Genomic DNA, 22,511 nt, shown 5'->3' with positions numbered 1-22,511 from the left:
CTTTGTCAGTATTATTATTATTATTATTATTGTTATAATTGTTGTTTCCTCCTCTCTTGTTGTCCTATTAAACTGTTTTTATCTCAGCCCATGAGTTTTTCCCGATTCTCTCCCCTGTCCCACTGGGGGAGGCGGGGAGTGAGCGAGCGGCTGCATAGTGCTTAATTGCTGGCTGGCGCTAAACCATGATGCTTCCTTAAATTTTGACATATCTTCCAGGAGGATCTGTTCTATGATCTTTTAACTAGTGCATGACACAAGAAATAGGGGAATACAGTTTTCTGATGTAGAAAAGCTTGTCCTTTAACTCTTATTGTTTTCAGTTTGAAGATTCTGGAATTCTTTGTCAGATTCAAGGAAGACATCAATTCTTTGTATATCGAATTTTTAAGACATATTTTTGGCATTTTGCAAAAAAAAGAAGGCTCACAGAATCATAGAATCATTAAGGTTGGAAAAGACCTTTAAGATCAAGTCCAACTGTCAACCCAACACCACCATGCCCATCAAACCACGTCTACATATTCTTTAAACACTTCCAGTGATGGTGACTCCACCACCTCCCTGGGCAGACTGTTACAATGCTTAATCACTCTCTCAGTAAAGAAATTCTTCCTAATATCCAGTCTAAACCTCCCCTGGCGCAACTTGAGGCCATTTCCTCTTGTCCTATCACTAGTTACTTGGGAGAAGAGACCAACACCTACGTCGCCACAACCCCCTTTCAGGTAGTTGTAGAGAGCGATAAGGTCTCCCCTCAGACTCCTCTTCTCCAGACTAAACAACCCCAGTTCCCTCAGCCGCTCCTCATAAGTCTTCTTCTCCAGACCCCTCACCAGCTTTGTTGCCCTTCTCTGGACATGCTCCAGCAACTCAATGTCCTTCTTGCATTGAGGGGCCCAAAACTGAACGCAGTGTTCCAGGTGCGTCCTCACCAGTGCCGAGTACAGGGGCACAATCACTTCCCTGCTCCTGCTGGCCACACTATTTCTGATACAGGCCAGGATGTTGTTGGCCTTCCTGGCCACCTGGGCACCCTGCTGGCTCATGTTCAGCCGGCTGTCAACCAGCACCCCCAGGTCCTTTTCCGCCGGGCAGCTTTCCAGCCACTCCTCCCCAAGCCTGCAGTGTTGCATGGGGTTGTTGTGACCCAAGTGTAGGACCCGGCACTTGGCCTTATTAAACCTCATACAGTTGGCCTCTGCCCATCGATCCAGCCTGTCCAGATCCCTCTGCAGAGCCCTCCTACCCTCCAGCAGATCAACACTCCCACCCAACTTGGTGTCATCTGCAAACTTACTGAGGGAGCACTCGATCCCCTCATCCAGATCATCAATAAAGATATTGAACAAGACCGGCCCCAGACCCAAGCCCTGGGGAACACCGCTTGTGACCGGCCGCCAACTGGATTTAATGCCATTCACCACAACTCCCTGGGCTCACCCATCCAGCCAGTTCCTCACCCAGCGAAGAGTAAACCTGTCTAAGCCACGAGCCACCAGTTTCTCCAGGAGAATGCTGTGGGAGATGCTATCAAAGGCTTTACTGAAGTCCAGGTAGACAACATCCACAGCCTTTCCCTCATCCACTAGGCAGGTCACCTGCTCTGTGCTGCTTCTTCCAGCTCCCTGTCTTCCAGCTCAGAGGGCTGAATACCCTAAGGATAACTGGTCTGACTATTAAAGAGTGAGGCAAAGGCGGCATTAAGTACCTCACCTTTTTCATCATCCTTGGTGACAATGAACCCCCCTGCATCCAATAAAGGATGGAGATTCTCCTTGGTTCTCTTTTTGTTGTTAATATAGTTGTAAAAACATTTTTTGTTATCCCTTACGACCGTGGCCAGATTGAGTTCTAGCTGGGCTTTTGCCTTTCTAATTTTCTCTCTGCATGACCTAACGAGATCCTTGTACTCCTCCTGAGTTGCCTGCCCCTTCTTCCAAAGATGATAAACTCTCCTTTTTTTCCTGAGTCCCAGCAAAAGCTCCATTTCATTATGATAATAAAATAATTTGGGCATATCTCTAGGTTGTCTTAACATCAAAAGAATTAGTTTAAAAACATCCAAAATGATCTAAAATTCCCTCTTCACATTTTACAGGATTCATTTTCCCTCACCCAATTTTAGCATTTTCTGAGAAAAGTAAATTCTCTTCCAAGAAATTATACTGGCTCCTGCTGTCTTTTTCTACCGTGATGATAAACTTTGACAAAACAGTTTTGGTTTTCACCTCCATATTACCACAGTCTTGTCGGGGGTGTCAACAAATCAAAATAAGTGTATAGCCTCTATCCAATATACACATACATTCATATCACAGTCAATACTTAGATTTCTGTTGTAAAGGAATACAAGAATCTGAAAAAATATGTAAGTTTATGTTGGTTAGGAAGGCTGAGAAGCAAAAAGGATGCAGTATGTATAGAAATTTAGCAGCATGAAAAAATACAAAAGTGTTTATACCAGCTGAAGAAAAAAAACATGTTATAACATGTTTATATAACATTTCAAGAAAGACTAGTACTGTTTAAAAACAAACTGAAGATTAAACTTTGAGCCTTTTTCCTGTACCTAAAAGGTATATTTAATGGCTTTACCAGTATATTTGCATCCTTTTATATAAACATCTTCAGCTTTCTCTTATGGAAAATTCCTAACTATAGGATTTGCAAAAACAGAGCAAAGCAAGAGCAGAAGGATAAAACATATTAGAGACTAACAGATAGTTTTAATTTTTTTATCTCATCAAATGGATCGTCAGAATTCTTATCTTTTAATAAACTTATTCAGAATAATAGAAATATTGAAAAAGAATTCTAAAGAATCTTTTTTACTGAAAGTGTGTGCTGCTTCTTTCCCCATTCACCTGCTCCTAAATTATTATATCGGGTACACAAATTGTAGAAAATTATTTTAAAATGTCAAACCCACACTGCTTAACAACTATTTGATTATTATTTTACATTTACATTAGGACCTGCAGAACAGGCAAATATGTTAAGTTGTGTTAACACAATACAGAACCTAGAAAAGAAATGCATTCTACAATATGTCATGGCACTTAACCTGACAAAATATAGTGACAGAAGATGTAAATTACAAGCAACTAAAATGGAAAGATTAAAAGCAAAATGTAGCAATAAATTAAAACAAACATTTAGAGGCAGGCTAAGCATGCAGAACAAGCAAGAGATTAGCTTTCATGAAAGAAGAGACAACTTACATGGCTGTTGAGAAGGGAGCTTCTGTGAGTAGAAAGACCATCAGACTTTTGCAGTGTCTCAATCGCCATTTCAATCTGATAATAGATGTCATTAAAAAATGACTCAAGACAAGACAGTAAAAAAGGCTGATTGGAAAATTTTTGATAGATTGCCTTAATTTCAAGAGAAATCATAGAACCATAGAACAGTTTGGGTTGGGAGGGACCTTTTAAGGTCATCTCATCCAACCCCCCTGCAGTGAACAGGGACATCTTCAACTAGAGCAGGTTGCTCAGAGCCCCGTCCAACCTGACCTTGAATGTTTCAAGGGATGGGGCATCCACCACCTCTCTGGGCAACCTGTGCCAGTGTTTTACCACCCTCATTGTGAAAAATTTCTTCCTTATATCTAGTCTAGATCTGCCCTCTTTTAGTTTAAAACCATCACCCCTTGTCCTATGGCAACAGGCCCTGCTAAAACGTCTGTCCCCATCTTTCTTATAAGCCCCCTTTAAGTACTGGCAGGCAGCAATAAGGTCTCCCCAGAGCCTTCTCTTCTCCAGGCTGAACAACCCCAACTCTCTCAGCCTGTCTAGGCTATCAAAACTCGATATTTTGAAATATCTACTTCAGTCACAGCTAAGGGATATTTTCTACTTAAAGGCCTCATCCTGAAGTCCCCATGAAGGCAAACCTCCCCAGTGAAGTCAGGGAGGCATTTTGCTTGCATATTTACTGCAGGATCCCACTTTCAAAGTCCAGTTTACCTTCCTCCCTGCTCATGAAATAAGAGAAGTGGATTTACCAGTAAGCTACATTGCAAACAGTAAAAAATACTGAACAATCAATATTTTCAATAAAAGAAAATGAATCACAGAACAAAATCCTAAGAAAGGCCTCAACGTTTCTTCCTCCAAGTATTTGAGAAAGACCTGTACACACTCTGAATGTGAATTAGAAACAAAATTTCTGCTCTCTGCAACCATGGAGTAAAATCTCAATCATTCAGTAAGTTTTCTGCCGTTAGTTCCATTGGACAGGATATCACCCCTACAGCCTGTCAGAACATTCTTTGAATATCCGGAGTTCTCAAAGTAAATGAAAATTGGAGGTTTACACAGACAGTGAGATCCATTCTTAAAAAAGGAAAAAAAATCAGGTGGGTTCAGAATAATACTTTTAAAAGAAAAAGTATTATATACCACTAATTATACAGTAGTATTACTCCTAATACATATGTGTAAAGACAACCGTACCTGTTGCCATTCTTCCCCCCATGTTAATACATCTTTTGATTAATTCTATAATGACAGCATTAAAAATTACAGTCTAACTGTAGTTAGCTGCAGAGCTAGAATAGCAAAAACATTGAAAGTGATAGAGACAATGGGATGTACAGTAAAAGAAGGCACATAATTAGCCACTTCCATTTAATAATGGATAAAACACAAAAGCAATGGAAAACAATCTGTACATTTCAAACCAATTATTCACCCTGTAGACAGATTTAAAATAAGTCTCCCCTATCCTTCTTTAATTATTACAGTATTATACAAAGAGCTTATGCTGGTAAATTACACTATATACAGCACAAAACTGGAAAATATTTCAGATTATATTTCAATTAGTGCATAAATACAATTTGCTTTCCCCTTTTTCTAAGCTAATCAAATAGTATTTTTACTGTAGTAATTCTCAATGAAAAAGGAAGTCTTTCTTACAACTGTCTAATATTAGAAATATAAGCCTTTTTATAAAAGCATACAAGTATATGATTAGTATGCAAGAAAATATACTTCAATATTACAAAAATAATGTTTAAATCCAGATTTTTTTCTTGCTTCAGTGGAAAATACTATCAGGTCAAACTATTCAATCAGACAGAAAAGGTCAAATTTAAAAGGATACAGTATGCTAAAAATTAAAAGGTTAAGATTTCATCATACTAAGATCAAATTACTATATACTGCAACTGTAGGCTCTCCCATCTTAACATGATATTATAACATGACACATAATTTGATTCATAATTCTGAATCTTACTCCACTGTTTGACCATAACTTGCCTACAGCAGTACTACAGGACTGAAGTCCTGCCACCTGCTGCTCATTCCAGCTACTACACTAGCCGCTCCACTGAGAAGCTTTTGTGGCCTGTTCAAAGAAACAATCCTTTAAAATTGTAAATTAAGACGTTATATGTGTGTGTGTGTGTATATAAAGAAATACTTCCCCGCTTTGGCAACAGCATAGCACTACAAACAGCTGAGGTAACAAGGCACTGGGGAATATATGTGAATATATTGTTGGGGCAGCCCCCGGTATCAATACAGGCGGGAGGATGAAGGGATTGAGAGCAGCCCTGCTGAGAAGGACTTGGGGGTATTGGTGGATGAAAAGCTGGACATGAGCCAGAAATGCGCGATCGCAGCTCAGAAGGCCAACCATATCCTGGGCTGCATCCAAAGAAGCGTGGCCAGCAGGTCAAGGGAGGCGATTCTGCCCCTCTACTCCACTCTGGTGAGATCCCACCTGCAGTGCTGCATCCAGATCTGGAGCCCTCAGCACAGGAAAGACATGGACCTGTTGGAGAGGGTCCAGAGGAGGCCACAAAAATGATCAGAGGGCTGGAACACCTCTGCTATGAGGACAGGCTGAGAGAGTTGGAGTTGTTCAGCCTGGAGAAGAGAAGGCTCCAGGGAGACCTTATTGCAGCCTGCCAGTACTTAAAGGGGGCTTATAAGAAAGATGGGGACAGACGTTTTAGCAGGGCCTGTTGCCATAGGACAAGGGGTAATGGTTTTAAACTAAATGAGGGTAGATTTAGACTAGATATAAGGAAGAAATTTTTCACAATGAGGGTGGTAAAACACTGGCACAGGTTGCCCAGAGAGGTGGTGGATATGCCCCATCCCTTGAAACATTCAAGGTCAGGTTGGACGGGGCTCTGAGCAACCTGCTCTAGTTGAAGATGTCCCTGTTCACTGCAGGGGGGTTGGACTAAATGACCTTTAAAGGTCCTTTCCAAGTCAAACTATTCTATGATTCTATACTCTTGGGCCTCCTTATTTGTAGCTGTTATTCTTTTTCTCCCACTCCATTATTAGATGTTTTATTTTAGGAAGGTACCATGCTTTCTTTTACATCAGGAGAATACTCAGCACTCTGTACTTATTACCAGAAGTATTAATTAATTAATTCGTAAGTCCTCTGACAGCAATTGTCAGTAACCCACCCAGACTCATCCTTCAGGTAGGATACAACTTGTATTGGGTTTGCATGGCAAGGTTTTCATAGCTGGGGGGGCTGCACGGGTGGCTTCTGTGAGAAGCTGCTGGAAGCTTCCCCTGTGCCAAACAGAGCCAATGCCAGCTGGCTCCAAGAAGGACCCACTGCTGGCCAAGGCCAAGCCAGTCAGTGGCGGTGGTAGCACCTCCGTGATAACATATTTAAGAAGGGGGAAAAAAACCTGGGCACAGCAACAGCAGCTGGAGAGAGGAGTGAGAATATGTGAAAGAAACAACTCTGCAGACACCAAGGTCAGTGAAGAAGGAGGGGGAGGAGGTGCTCCAGGCACGGGAGCAGAGATTCCCCTGCAGCCTGTGGTGAAGACCATGGTGAGGCAGGCTGTCCCCCTGCAGCCCATGGAGGTCCACAGTAGAGCAGATATCCACCTGCATCCCGTGGAGGACCCCACGCCGGAGCAGGTGGATGCCCGAAGGAGGCTGTGACCCCGTGGGAGGCCCGTGCTGGAGCAGGCTCCTGGCAGGACCTGTGGAGAGAGGAGCCCACACTGGAGCACGTTTGCTGGCAGGACTTGTGACCCCGTGGGGGACCCAGGCTGGAGCAGTCTGTTCCTGAAGGACTGCACCCCATGGAAGGGACCCAGGCTGGAGCAGTTTGTGAAGAACTACAGCCTGTGGGAAGGACTCATGTTGCAGAAGTTCATGGAGGACTGTCTCCCATGGGAGGGACACAATGCTGGAGCAGGGGAAGAATGTAAGTGTTCCTCTCCCTGAGGAGGAAGGGGTGGCAGAAACAATGTGTGATGAACTGACCGCGATCCCCATTCCCTGTCTCCCTGTGCCACTTGGGGGGAGGAGGTAGAGGAAATCGGGAATGAAGTTGAGCCCGGGAAGAAGGGAGGGGTGGGGGGAAGGTGTTTTAAGATTTGGTTTTAGTTCTCATTATATCCACTCTGATTTGATTGGCAATAAATTAATCGAGGTCGAATCTGTTTTTCCTCTGACAGTAATTGCTGATTGATCTCTCCCTGTCCTTATCTTGACCCACAAGCTTTTCGTTATTTTTTTTCTCCCCTGTCCAGCTGAGGAGGGGAGTGATAGAGCGGCTTTGGTGGGTACCTGGCATCCAGCCAGGGTCAACCCACCACAATCTAATATAATTTCAAATTGCTAACCAATTAGGGCAAATCACTCCTCCTACAATCTATAAGTAGAATTTTCAGGAAGAGCTAAAATCTTATCAATGTTATGACTAATTTGCTAGTTACAAATATTTAATTATTTTATTAGTTTGGTTGAATAAAACAAAATTAAGTTCTTTGTTGTAAACAGTGAAACAGAACTAAATCTTGATATGGCAAAAGTGTCAGAGGTTATAATAAGCCCATGCCTGGTTTGTCTCTGTGTGAAAATTATCCAAAATCAGTTCAAAAGGTTTGAATATTTTTGCTGAATATTACATTAGGAAGCAGGCCTGACTACATTTTTTTGTGATCTCTTAAATTCTCTATACAAGTATGAAAAATATTATGATGGTAAAGGTAGGATGAGGATTAAAAGTGAAATGAGCTGTAGCTGTATCAGGTACAAAGCAAAGAAAAATTGAACTGCTGTGTTGCTCTATTTTGCCTGGTTTATTTATACCTTCTAGTAAATTTAAAACTGAGTATGTGTTTGACGTCACAGTTTAAGCTGAACTGTTTAGGTTTCAATTAACTCTTGCTTGTATGAGTTGAACCCTATATATCAAGAGCCTAAAATTAATTAGAGATGTCAGGATCTAATTAGAGATCTCAAGACTAGTGGCAGCCTGGGCTGCAGTGATCATGCCCTGGTGAAATTCACAGTCTTGAGGGATATGGACCAGGTGAAAAGTAGAGTCAGGAGGTTGAATCTTAGGAGAGCAAATGTTCAGTTGTTTAAGGAATTAGTGGATGTGACCTGGGTAACTGCCCTCAGCGATAAAGGAGCTGAATAGAGCTGGCAGCTCTTCAAGGACATTTTCACAGAATCACAGAATCACAGAATCACTAGGTTGGAAAGGACCTTCAAGATCATCAAGTCCAACCATTAATCCAGCGCCACCATGTTCCCTAAACCATGTCTTGAAGCGCCACATCCACACGTTTTTTGAACACTTCCAGAGATGGCGACTCCACCACCTCCCTGGGCAGCCTGTTCCAATGCCTGACCACCCTCTCGGTGAAGAAATTTTTCCTAATATCCAATCTAAACCTCCCCTGACGCAACTTGAGGCCATTTCCTTAGAGTGCAAGAGCTCTTGATTCCCACATGTAAGAAATCAGGCAAGGAAGGTCAGAGACCAGCATGGCCCAGTAAGGACCTCCTAGTCAAAATAAAGTGCAAGAAGAAAATGCACAGGCAGTGGAAGCAGGGTCATGTATCCTGGGAAGACTATAGGGATGCTTCCCAGAGGTGTACAGATAGGATCAGGAACGCTAAGGTACAGCTGATACTGAATTTGGCAAGAGATGAGAAGAATAATAAGAAGGCACGTTAGCCAGAAAAGGAAGATTAAAGAAAATGCACCTACCCCTCTGCCCCAGTAAATATGTCTCTTCCCACATCTCACAGGCCCCTGAACCTCAAGGCAGGGACTGGGGGAACAAGTCCCTCCCATCGTAGGAGAAGATCAGGTTCAGGACCACCTGAGGAACCTGAGCATACACAAGTCCATGGGACCTGACGAGATGCATCCCAGAGTCCTGAGGGAACTGGCTGATGTAGTTGCCAAGCCACTCTCCATGATATTTGAAAAGTCCTGGCAGTCAGATGAAGTCCCTGGTGACTGGAAAAAGGGAAACATTGCACCCATTTTTTAAAAGGGTAGCAAGGAGGACCCTGGGAACTACTGGCCAGTCAGCCTCACCTCCGTGCCTTGGAAGATCATGGAAGAGATCCTCCTGGAAGATATGTCAAAACATGTGGAAGACTAGGAGGTGATTAGAGACAGCCAGCATGGCTTCACCAAGGGCAAATCATGCCCAACTAATCTAGTGGCCTTCTACAATGGAGTGACTGCACTGGTGGACAAGGGAGGAGCTACACGTCATCTACCTAGACTTCTGTAAGGCCTTTGATACAGTCCCCAACAACATTCTGGCCTCTAAATTGGAGAGATATGGGTTTGATGGGTGGACTGTTAGAAGGATAAGGAACTGGCTGGATGGCCACGTCCAAAGAGTAACAGCCAATGGCTCAGTGTCCAAGTGGAAACCAGTGATGAGTGGTGTCCCTGAGGGGTCCGTATTGGGACCGGTACTGTTTATTATCTTCATCAACGACACAGACAGTGGGATCGAGTGCACCCTCAGCAAGTATGCAGACAACACCAAGCTGAATGATGCAGCTGATTTGCTAGAGGGAAGGGATGTCATCCAGAGGGAACTTGAGAGGCTTGAGGAGTGGGCCCGTGTGAACCTGTATATATCAATACAGAATGGGGATGAATGGACTGAAAGCAGCCCTGCTGAGAAGGACTTGGGGGTATTGGTGGATGAAAAGCTGGACATGAGCCAGCAATGCACGCTCGCAGCCCAGTAAGCCAACCATATCCTGGGCTGCATCAAAAGAAGCGTGGCCAGCAGGTCGAGGGAGGTGATTCTGCCCCTCTACTCCACTCTGGTGAGACCCCACCTGGAGTCCTGCATCCAGATCTGGAGCCCTCAGCACAGGAAAGACATGGACCTGTTGGAGAGGGTCCAGAGGAGGGCCACCAAAATGATCAGAGGGATGGAGAACCTCTGCTATGAGAACAGGCTGAGAGAGTTTGGGTTGTTCAGCCTGGAGAAGAGAAGGCTCCGGGGAGACCTTATTGCAGCCTGCCAGTACTTAAAGGGGGCTTCTAAGAAAGATGGAGAGTGACTTTTTACCAAGGCCTGTAGTGACAGGACAAGGGGCAATGGCTGAAAACTGAAAGAGGGTAGGTTTCTATTGGACATAAGGAAGAAATTCTTTACAATGAGGGTGGTGGGACACTGGCACAGGTTGCCCAAAGTTGTGGATGCCCCACCCCTGGAAACATCCCAGGTCAGGTTGGATAGGGCTCTGAGCAACCTGATCTAGTTGAAGATGTCCCTGCCCATGGCAGGAGGGTTGGACTAGATGATCATACAAGGTCCGTTCCGACCCAAACCATTGTATGATTCTATAAAATAATAATAATGAAAGTAATTTTGTAGTTTCCTGCTTAATAATTTTTTAATAAAAAATGCACTTTAATGTATGCTAATGCCTCATTTATGTAACTATACGCTATGTATATGTCCTGGTTTCAGCCAGGATAGAGCTGGTTTTCCTCACAGAAGCTAGTGTGAGACTGTGTTTTGGATTTGGGATGAGGAACTGTTGATAATGTGCTGATGTTTTGGGTTGTTGCTGAGCCGTCAAGGACAGTCCAGCTTCTTGTGCTGGCCTGCCAGCGAGCAGGCTGGGGGTGCACGGGGAGCTGGGAGGGGACACAGCCGGGACAGCTGACCCAGACTGGCCAAAGAGATATTCCCTACCATACGACGTCATGCCCAGTACATAAACTGGAGTTGGCCGGGGGGGCGGAAATCGCTGCTCGGGGACGGGCTGTCGATCACGGGGTGGTGAGCAATTTCTGTATTGGGCATCACTTGTTCTTATACATTCCTTTGTTGGTATTATCATTATTGTTCCCTTCTTTCTTTCTGTCCTATTAAACCGTGTTTATCTCAACCCACGAGGTTTTTCCTAATTCTCTCCCCCGTCCCGCTGTGGGAGGGAGAGTGAGCGAGCGGCTGCGTGGTGCTTAGCTGCCGGCTGGGGCTAAACCACGACAGTCCTTTTTGGCGCCCAACGTGGGGCCCGAGGCTTGAGATAATAACGGTTGCAGGTCACAATATCAGTTTGATTTGCATCATGCTCTCGTCTTTGCTGTACATGTTAAGGATCGGTGTTGGTTTCTGCGGGCTGCTGTACTCTGCAATGATTAGTAATGTCTCGCCTGTGAATTTTGTTTTTAGAGCACTGACCTTGAGCTTAATGTGGTATCATCTGAGCTCTGTACTGAAGCCGTTACTGTATTTTGGCTACAGTCTTGTGGAGACGATTAGCAATTATACTTCTGCCTCTGAAAGGTTTTTTATGGAGGAAATGCAGAATGGTACCTTTGATACCCTCTATCATGGCATTTCCTCCTTCATCACAATAATTTTTCAGTATTTTGAACACCCTTGGCTGGTTAAAATACCTCTATTGCTACTTCTGGGGAACATGGTTTCAGTTTTGTCTAAGGTTAGCAAGCAATTTAAGAATATCACCCGGAGATCTGCCCCAAGGCTGGATAGTTATGAATGGCAGGGCGTGTGGAACAGCATGGGAAAATGCCTGGGGCGGTGGGCACCTCCGGTGTTTTGGAGCTTCACTCCCGAACAAGTGCAGAATCCTGATAAACTAGCAGAATATCTGGAAGAAGTATGCTGTCAGCCTGGCAGCTCCAAGGAGACACAAATCATTGCAATGTGCTGGGGCCTGGCCCATGCCTACCGAGCTCTATTTAACACTGTGCAAAGGGGAGAGAGGCTCTCTGGGTCTGATGGCAATGTGGCAGGCACTGTGACTACTCCAACGTCTGTAGCAGGCACTGTCACTACTCCAACCCCCACGGCGGGCACTGCCACTACTCCAACCCCCACGGCGGGCACTGTAGCTACTCAGACTGTTGCAGCTGAACCAGAGAACCAGCCCATCCCGGTATCAGTTGCCCCTGTACAAAAGAAGAAATCTTGGAAGCGGAAGTCAGCTCGTTTAGTAAGGGAGGAGGAAGATCCTGCTAAGAAGGAGCCAGAGGAAGAGAGTGAGGAGGCAGAGTGCTCTGAAGCAGGGCCATCACAAGCACGGAAGAGGGAAGAGAGCGAGTCATCGCTTGAAGAGGAGGAAGAGGAAGAACTTATAAAAGAGACGGTAACTACCCGATCTCTATCCCTGAGTGAATTGCGAGATATGCGAAAGGATTTCAGCCGTCGTCCAGGTGAGCACATTGTCACCTGGCTGCTCCGATGCTGGGATAATGGGGCCAGTAGCCCGGAATTAGAGGGTAGGGAAGCCAAGCAGCTGGGATCCCTTTCTAGGGAAGGGGGCATTGACAAAGCAATTGGAAAAGGTGCACAAGTCCTCAGCCTCTGGAGACGACTCCTGTCGGGTGTGAAGGAAAGGTATCCCTTCAAGGAAGATGTTCTATGTCACCCAGGCAAGTGGACCACCATGGAGAAAGGTATCCAGTACCTGAGGGAGCTAGCGGTGCTGGAAGTGATTTATGGTGACTTGGACAATGGACAATCATCCAAAGATCCAGATGAAGTCAATTGCACGCAACCTATGTGGCGGAAGTTTGTACGGAGTGCACCATCATCATATGCCAACTCATTAGCAGTAATGGCCTGGAAGGACGGAGAGAGACCAACGGTGGATGAATTGGCTGGCCAACTCCGGCAATACGAAGAAAGTCTCTCTTCCTCCCTACGGGCCTGCGTCTCTGCTATAGAGAAACTGTCCCGAGAGTTCCGGCAATTCAAAGAGGATATGCCCTACCCTCCACCCATACGGACCAGTGTCTCAGCCATTAGGAGTAAGCGCTCTTGTGTTCAAGAGAGAAGATATAGAGGATACACACCACGAGCCACCCTGTGGTTTCAATTGCGTGACTACGGAGAGGACATGAGGAGGTGGGATGGAAAACCTACCTCGACCCTAGAGGCACGAGTACGCGAGCTGCAAGGAAAAACAATTACAAAAGGGGGTTCAGGTTCCTCGAGGAAAATCGTCGCTCCACTTTCCAGTGGGCAGCTTCCCAGAAAGAATAGAAGAGCTGGTCTCACCTCTGATCCTCTTGAAGGGACTTCTGATTCCTATTTACAAGAAGTGGGTAACGAGTACTATGAGCAGGATTAGAGGGGCCCTGCCTCCAGCCAGGCGGAGGAGAGGGACAACCGAGTTTATTGGACTGTGTGGATTAGATGGCCTGGCACATCAGACCCACAGGAATATAAGGCTTTAGTGGACACCGGTGCACAATGTACCCTGATGCCGTCAAGCCATATAGGGGCAGAACCCATCTGTATTTCTGGAGTGACAGGGGGATCCCAACAGCTGACTGTGCTGGAGGCCGAAGTGAGCCTAACTGGGAATGAGTGGCAGAAGCACCCCATTGTGACTGGCCCAGAGGCTCCGTGCATCCTGGGCATAGACTACCTCAGCAGAGGGTATTTCAAGGACCCAAAAGGGTACCGGTGGGCTTTTGGTATAGCTGCCTTGGAGACGGAAGAAATTAAACAGCTGTCCACCTTGCCTGGTCTCTCAGAGGACCCTTCTGTGGTGGGGTTGCTCAGGGTCAAAGAACAACAGGTGCCGATCGCTACCACAACAGTGCACCGGCGGCAATATCGCACCAACAGAGACTCCCTGATCCCCATCCATGAGCTGATTCGTCGGCTGGAGAGCCAAGGAGTGATCAGCAAGACTCACTCACCCTTCAACAGCCCCATATGGCCAGTGCGAAAGTCTAATGGAGAGTGGAGACTGACAGTAGACTATCGTGGCCTGAATGAAGTCACGCCGCCACTGAGCGCTGCTGTGCCGGACATGCTAGAACTTCAATATGAACTGGAGTCAAAGGCAGCCAAGTGGTACGCCACCATTGATATTGCTAACGCGTTTTTCTTGATCCCTTTGGCGGCAGAGTGCAGGCCACAGTTTGCTTTCACTTGGAGAGGTGTCCAATACACCTGGAATCGACTTCCCCAGGGGTGGAAACACAGCCCTACCATTTGCCATGGGCTGATACAAACTGCACTGGAACAGGGTGAAGCTCCAGAGCATCTGCAATACATTGATGACATCATCGTATGGGGCAACACAGCAGAAGAAGTTTTCGAGAAAGGGAAGAAAATAATTCAAGTCCTTCTGAAAGCTGGTTTTGATATAAAGCAAAGTAAAGTCAAGGGACCTGCACAAGAGATCCAGTTTTTAGGAATAAAATGGCAAGATGGACGTCGACAGATCCCAACGGATGTGATCAACAAAATAACAGCTATGTCTCCACCAACTAGCAAAAAAGAAACACAAGCATTTCTGGGTGTTGTGGGTTTCTGGAGAATGCATATTCCAAATTACAGTCTGATTGTAAGCCCTCTTTATCAAGTGACCCGGAAGAAGAACGATTTTAAATGGGGCCCTGAGCAACGACAAGCCTTCGAACAAATCAAACAGGAGATAGTTCATGCCGTAGCCCTCGGGCCAGTCCGGGCAGGACAAGATGTTAAAAATGTGCTCTACACGGCAGCCGGGGAGAATGGCCCTACCTGGAGTCTCTGGCAGAAGGCACCAGGAGAGACTCGAGGTCGACCTCTAGGGTTTTGGAGTCGAGGATATAGGGGATCTGAGTCCCGCTACACTCCAACTGAAAAGGAGATATTGGCGGCATATGAAGGAGTTCGAGCTGCCTCAGAAGTGGTTGGTACTGAAGCACAGCTCCTCCTGGCACCCCGACTGCCGGTGCTGGGCTGGATGTTCAAAGGGAGGGTCCCCTCTACGCATCATGCGACTGATGCTACGTGGAGCAAGTGGGTCGCGCTTATTACACAGCGGGCTCGAATAGGAAATCTTAATCGCCCGGGAATCTTGGAAGTGATCATGGACTGGCCAGAAGGCAAAGATTTTGGAATATCACCGGAAGAGGAGGTGGCGCGTGCTGAAGAGGCTCCACCATATAATGAACTGCCAGAGAACGAAAGGCAATATGCCCTGTTTACTGATGGGTCCTGTCATATTGTAGGCAAACATCGAAGGTGGAAAGCTGCTGTATGGAGCCCTATACGACGAGTTGCAGAAGTGGCTGAAGGACAAGGTGAATCAAGTCAGTTTGCGGAGGTGAAAGCCATCCAGCTGGCTTTAGATATTGCTGAACGAGAAAAATGGCCAGTACTCTATCTTTATACTGACTCATGGATGGTAGCAAATGCTCTATGGGGGTGGCTGCAGCAATGGAAGCAGAGCAACTGGCAACGCAGAGGCAAGCCCATCTGGGCTGCTGAATTGTGGCAAGATATTGCTGCCCGACTAGAGAATCTCGTCATAAAAGTACGTCACGTAGATGCTCACGTACCCAAGAGTCGGGCCACGGAAGAACATCAAAACAAGCCAAGCGGTTAAAGCCTCTCTGGTATGAAGGACGATGGTTGAAATATAAATATGGGGAGGCCTGGCAGATTGACTATATCACACTTCCACAAACTCGCCAAGGCAAGCGCTATGTGCTTACCATGGTGGAAGCAACCACCGGATGGCTGGAAACATACCCTGTGCCCCATGCCACCGCCCGGAACACTATCCTGGGCCTTGAAAAGCAAGTCTTATGGCGACATGGCACCCCCGAAAGAATTGAGTCAGACAATGGGACTCATTTCCGAAACAACCTCATAGACACCTGGGCCAAAGAGCACGGCACTGAGTGGGTGTATCATATCCCCTATCATGCACCAGCTTCCGGAAAAATTGAACGATACAACGGACTGTTAAAGACTACACTGAGAGCAATGGGTGATGGGACATTCAAAAATTGGGATAAACATTTAGCCAAAGCCACCTGGTTAGTCAACACTAGGGGATCTACTAATAGAGCCGGCCCTGCCCAATCAAAACTTCTACGTACTGTAGAAGGGGATAAAGTCCCTGTGGTGCATGTGAGAAACATGCTGGGGAAGACAGTCTGGGTTACTCCTGCATTAGGAAAAGGCAAACCCATTCGTGGGATTGCCTTTGCCCAGGGACCTGGGTGCACTTGGTGGGTAATGCGGAAGGATGGGGAAGTCCGATGTGTACCTCAAGGAGACTTGATTTTGGGTGAAAACAGTCAATGATTTGAATTGTATTATGTTAATTGTTCAGAATGACATTACTACTATGGCTGCTATCTACCATATCAATGGTATTATAGTAAGAATCACCCAGACTGATGAAGAATGAGCTTCACTGAAACCAAGCAACGTGCAGCAGTGATGAAACCAGAACTGGCTTCAGCAGCTTGCGCCCAACAAATCCCTCGAGATCGACATCTTCGACCTGGAGATCATGGACATGGACCGTGCCAGATGACAATCCAACACCACATACCATCTCCCCTGCCCTGAGAGACTGCTACGATGGATGAAGCCCAGAGTCATGGACTGACTGAACTCCATAGACATTTTAAGTGATGGCCCATGGACTAAGAGAGTGATATCTGTGTGTATATATTAAAGGACAGGAAGAGTAATAATGAATAATTGGAATGTATTGAAAAGTATAGGACCTGGGCATGACGTAAATGGTATGGAATAAGGGGTGGATACTGTCCTGGTTTCAGCCAGGATAGAGCTGGTTTTCCTCACAGAAGCTAGTGTGAGACTGTGTTTTGGATTTGGGATGAGGAACTGTTGATAATGTGCTGATGTTTTGGGTTGTTGCTGAGCCGTCAAGGACAGTCCAGCTTCTTGTGCTGGCCTGCCAGCGAGCAGGCTGGGGGTGCACGGGGAGCTGGGAGGGGACACAGCCGGGACAGCTGACCCAGACTGGCCAAAGAGATATTCCCTACCATACGACGTCATGCCCAGTACATAAACTGGAGTTGGCCGGGGGGGCGGAAATCGCTGCTCGGGGACGGGCTGTCGATCACGGGGTGGTGAGCAATTTCTGTATTGGGCATCACTTGTTCTTATACATTCCTTTGTTGGTATTATCATTATTGTTCCCTTCTTTCTTTCTGTCCTATTAAACCGTGTTTATCTCAACCCACGAGGTTTTTCCTAATTCTCTCCCCCGTCCCGCTGTGGGAGGGAGAGTGAGCGAGCGGCTGTGTGGTGCTTAGTTGCCGGCTGGGGCTAAACCACGACAGTATAATACCTTAAAAATAGGAGGAAAAGTATTTAATGCTAGTATTTATTTTTTCAATTTCAAATTATTTTTTATCTATATTCCTTAAAATCTAGATATAGCAAAAAAAAAAATCAGAACATCCGAATTAACAGTTTTTCTTTAACACATGATGCAAGTGCAGGATAGTGAAAGGTATGTACCTTAAATTTTGTTTGTATAAGACATTATTTTTACAATGAGCACAAAACAAACTTTACTTATTATCCTGGTTTCAGCTGGGATAGAGTTCATTTTCTTCCTAGCAGCTGGTATAGTGCTGTGTTTTGGATTTAGTATGAGAATAATGTTGATAACACACTGATGCTTTAGTTGTTGCTAAGCAGTCAAGGACAGTCCAGCTTCTCATACTGCCCTACCAGAAAGGAGGCTGGGTGGACACAAGAAGCTGGGAGGGAGCACAGCCAGGGCAGCTGACCCAAACTGGCCAAAAGGATATCCCATACCATATGATGTCATGCTCAGTATATAAACTAGGGGGAAAGCTGGCCAGGGGCCTCTGCTCAGTAACTAGCTGGGCATCGGTCAGCAGGTGGTGACCAATTGCATTGTGGATCACTTATTTTATATATTCTATGATTATGATTATGATTTCCCCTTCCTTTTCTGTCCTATTAAACTGTTTTTATCTCAACCCATTAATTTTTTTCCCCAGTTCTCTCCCCGTCTGGGGGCGGATGACTGAGCGAATGGCTGTGTGGTGTTTAGCTACCTGCCGGCTTAAACCACAACACTTATATGTGAGTATGAGGTGAAAGTTAGTAATTACTTTGTTGAATTTCAGAGTATATATTAGGATACAATTCCTTGTAAACACAAAAATATTTAATTTTGGAAAATTAAATTCTAGCTTCTAATATAGGACAAAAAAATTAATTATCTTTTCATTTGCAAAAATTTATATGGAATTTTGATACCATTCAAATGATTCTAGGATATTGTGAAATATGTTTATCTGATTCGTGTGATGAAGTGTAATCTTCTGTACTTTTATGGATTTCTCCTGCACCATAAAAAGGGGTATTTTACAGGAGAAAGTTAAACTACTTTGCTGGTATATCAGCTCAAACCAGTTTGACCACTGACCGCATAGTACTGTGTAAAGAAAGTGCATGCATAAGGTTTGGGGTCATCCTGGGGGCACGCCGAGGAAGATTCGAGAAGACTCTAGCAGGAGAAGAGGGCATGCGCTGAAGAAGACACGCCTGTTCATTAATATGTATTAGAAGACACGCCTATTCATGAATATGTATTAGCGAACAGGATCACGCTGAGGAAGATTCGAGAAGATTCTAGAAGGAGAAGAGGGCATGCGCCGAAGAAGACACGCCTATTCATGAATATGTATTAACGGACAGGATATAAACCAGGAACAGGAACTGTACCGCGTGCGTCTTGGTGGAGCAGAGACTCCCGGCGCACCCAGCGCTGTTTGCTTGCCTCTATTCGCTTAATAAATTGTAAATTTGAATTGGAATCCTGTTTGGGACTCAATCATTTATAACAATATCAAACTTCAAAGTCTACTACTCTTCCTGGATTGCTTGACATTTGCTTGTGCTTACTGACTACATGTCATTTACACTTTGTTCAGACACTAAATTGATTGTTTCCACTTATTGAATTCTATTATCAGTTTATAATACTAAACCTATGACACGATATTTTGCCTGACAACAAAAGGTTGTCATCTGCAGATGACATGTTCTGATTCAACTGAGAAGAAAGGTTATAATATGTAAAGTTTTTTTTAATTCAAATATAAAACAATTCATAACTAACATGATACAGAAATATTTTTGCTATTTAAATATTTTAAAGAAACATTACTTTTCAAAGTTTATGTTACTGTAGAAGATTCATTGCTTTTGCTTAGATAAAGCCACTCTCATTCTGCCTGCACTTTGTAATGCCATGAAATACTTTTCAAATGAGTGAAAACATTTTTTACCTGATTATGCGAAGTCAAGAAATAACGCAAATAAGTGTTGCTGTTGCTATTTGATATTTTTGTAACGAGTTTTTACTCATTACACTGGTTTCCAAAAGTAAAATTCTTAAATTTTGTAGCCTTTTTGACCAAAAAAACCTACTAAACAAAACTATTAAAAAATAAATGCTATTTAATTGTCCTATACCTCAGTATCAATCCCTTCATGACAATTTTCAACTCTTGTTACTGCAAGCATCATAAGTTCTCTTGCACATTATTTCCAAATCTTTACAACCAGGTCAGAATGTCATCAAAGGTTTGGTAAGTGTTCATAAGATGACATAACTCTGTGTACTTTATATTGCTTTAGTATTGATATTAGTTTTATTGTTTTATTAAATCTGTTTCTATTTCAATCCATTTGAACCCACGAGTTTCCTTTTTCCCCAGTTTCCCTTTCTCACCTGAGAGGGGGTTTTCGGGGGATAGAGCAAGTGCTTGCGTTTGGTCCAGAGGTGGGCTAAACCAAGACAATTTTAATTAGTGCCCAACGTGCATAATTTACCCGGGAACAGATTATTTGGCACTTAGTGTAAAATAGTTCACCTGGGAGAACAGCAGGCTTTTATCCTGAGTGTCTTGAACGGTTGAAGTTTTAACAGATTTGACCAGATTTATTACGAGCATTAATCATGTGGGTGTGGGCAGAACCGTCGCTGGGTGGAATTTTCTGTTATTTGTTTTTGGAGTTGCTTTTGGAACTGTGGACAGCCTTACTGGTGCTGGTTATTGGTTGTGTGCAGTTTATGGCTTCTGGGCATGGGGTTAAAGGTGTTACTTTGCTATGTTTTTTGGTGCTAGCCTATAGTATCGTAAATTCTTTTGTAAGTGCACAGATTTTAACCGAAAGAGCAGCAGAGCCTTCATCTGCATACTTTGGGAGCCATGTAGTGGACTTTGTTTCTAATTACACCTTTCATTTCATTTCATATGTTCAGGAAATAGTTTTTGAGAATTTTGTATACCCTTGGGATGTTTCCATTCCCATGCACATCGTGTTGGGCCTTTTGCATATTGTTATGTTTTTGGTCTGGTTTAGAGGAAGAGATTGGTATAGATATCGGTTCTATGCAGCTGCTCCAGCCCCCATGGTAGACACCACAGCCACCCCAGTGGCTACTCAAACTTCTGCAGCAAGTACTGTGACTGCTCAAGTCCAGACGACACCCCCTGCTACTACTCAGACCTCGGCGACAAGCATTGCAGCCAACCCTGACAATCAATCCATGCCAGTATCAGTTGACCCTGTACAAAAGAAGAAATACACAAATAGAGCAGGTTGTGACAGCTCATCGGGGCCATCACAGGAGGGAGAACCAGAGGTAACCACTCCATCTCTATCCCTAAGTGAGCCGTGGGATATACGTAAAGATTATGGCCATCATGAAGGCAAGCAACTTGTTATTTGGTTACTCTGATGCCGATGGTTTGGACTTGGAGGGTAGAGAAGCTAAGCAGTTGGGATCGATGGCTAGAGAAGTGGGTATTGACAGGGGTCTTGGAAAAGATGCACATTCCCTCACTCTCTGGAGGCAACTCCTGTTAAGCGTGAAGAACAGGTATCCCTTTAGGGATGATATTGTATATCACCCAGGCAAGTGGACAACCATTGGAAGAGGTGTTAAGAATCTGAGGGAAATAGCTGTGCATGAGCTGATTTTTGCTGTTCTGGACAACCCACAGACACCGCTAGATCCAGATGCACTCAGAATTACCGGACCCATGTGGTGCAAGTGGTTACTGAGCGTGCCACCGTCATATGCCAACACATTAGCATTATTTAGCTGGAAAGATGATGACGCACCAATGGTGGGTGGCATAGATAACTGAATGCGGCAATATGCAGACAGTCTCTCTTGCTCTCCACGGGCTGGGGTCTCAGAGGTAGAAACACCGTCTGACACTCCACGAAACTACTTGGTAAGGTTTGCAAAAATTGTTCCAGACTGAGGATAAGTACCACTCCCCACTTGTATGTACAAGTGTCTCAGCCATCAGGAGAAAGCGTTCCCCTGCGAGACCTGCTCAGCAGGGACGGTACACATCATGAGGTACCCTGTGGTCTTACCACATGAGGAACTGGGATGGGAAACCTACCTGTTTTACAGGCACGTGTACGTGCATTGCAACATAGAACAATCACAAAAGTGGATTCTTCCAGGAAAATTGCTGCTTCATTTTCCAGTGGGCAGCTCCCCAGACAGCGTGGACGGGCTTCCGATCCCTATTTACAGGACGTGAGCAAGGGGGATGGGGGTCAAATCCACGCAATGCACTCAAACCCATATATTGATAAAGGTTGCCATTCTCAAGATTAGAGGGGCCCTGCCTCCAGCCAGGTGGAGGAGAGGGACAACTGGGTTTATTGGACTGCGTGGATTAGATGGCCTGGCACATCAGACCCACAGGAATATAAGGCTTTAGCGGACACCGGTGCACAGTGTACCCTAATGCCATCAAGCCATATAGGGGCAGAACCCATCTGTTTTTCCGGAGTGACAGGGGGATCCCAAAAGCTGACTGTACTGGAGGCCGAAGTGAGCCTAACTGGGAATGAGTGGCAGAAGCACCCCATTGTGACTGGCCCGGAGGCTCCATGCATCCTGGGCATAGACTACCTCAGGAGAGGGTATTTCAAGGACCCAAAAGGGTACCGGTGGGCTTTTGGTATAGCTGCCTTGGAGACGGAAGAAATTAAACAGCTGTCCACCTTGCCTGGTCTCTCAGAGGACCCTTCTGTGGTGGGGTTGCTCAGGGTCAAAGAACAACAGGTGCCGATTGCTACCACAACAGTGCACCGGCGGCAATATCGCACCAACAGAGACTTCCTGATCCCCATCCATGAGCTGATTCATCGGCTGGAGAGCCAAGGAGTGATCAGCAAGACTCGCTCACCCTTTAACAGCCCCATATGGCCAGTGCGAAAGCCTAATGGAGAGTGGAGACTGACAGTAGACTATCGTGGCCTGAATGAAGTCATGCCACCACTGAGTGCTGCCGTGCCAGACATGCTGGAACTTCAATATGAACTGGAGTCAAAGGCAGCCAAGTGGTACGCCACCATTGATATTGCTAACGCGTTTTTCTTTATTCCTTTAGCAGCAGAGTGCAGGCCA

The 22,511-nt window shown here is 45.2% G+C and overlaps 1 protein-coding gene across 2 annotated transcripts in view; it reads right to left on the bottom strand.

The window, feature by feature from the left end:
- The window catches only part of LOC309415197 (transcription factor RFX3-like), a gene marked incomplete at its 5' end in the record, with an annotated part of 125,445 nt that overhangs the window by 60,348 nt on the left and 42,586 nt on the right, over positions 1-22,511 (bottom strand). For both annotated transcript variants that reach the window (XM_082012646.1, XM_082012647.1), the window contains one exon: positions 3,225-3,299. In XM_082012646.1, the coding sequence (XP_081868772.1) occupies positions 3,225-3,299 (75 nt within the window). The remainder of the gene's footprint in view (positions 1-3,224; positions 3,300-22,511) is intronic.

This window comes from Phaethon aethereus (genome assembly GCF_964289735.1).
Source record: "Phaethon aethereus genome assembly, chromosome: W".
Lineage (NCBI taxonomy): Eukaryota > Metazoa > Chordata > Aves > Phaethontiformes > Phaethontidae > Phaethon > Phaethon aethereus.
This window is presented reverse-complemented; position numbering and strand designations above follow the sequence as displayed.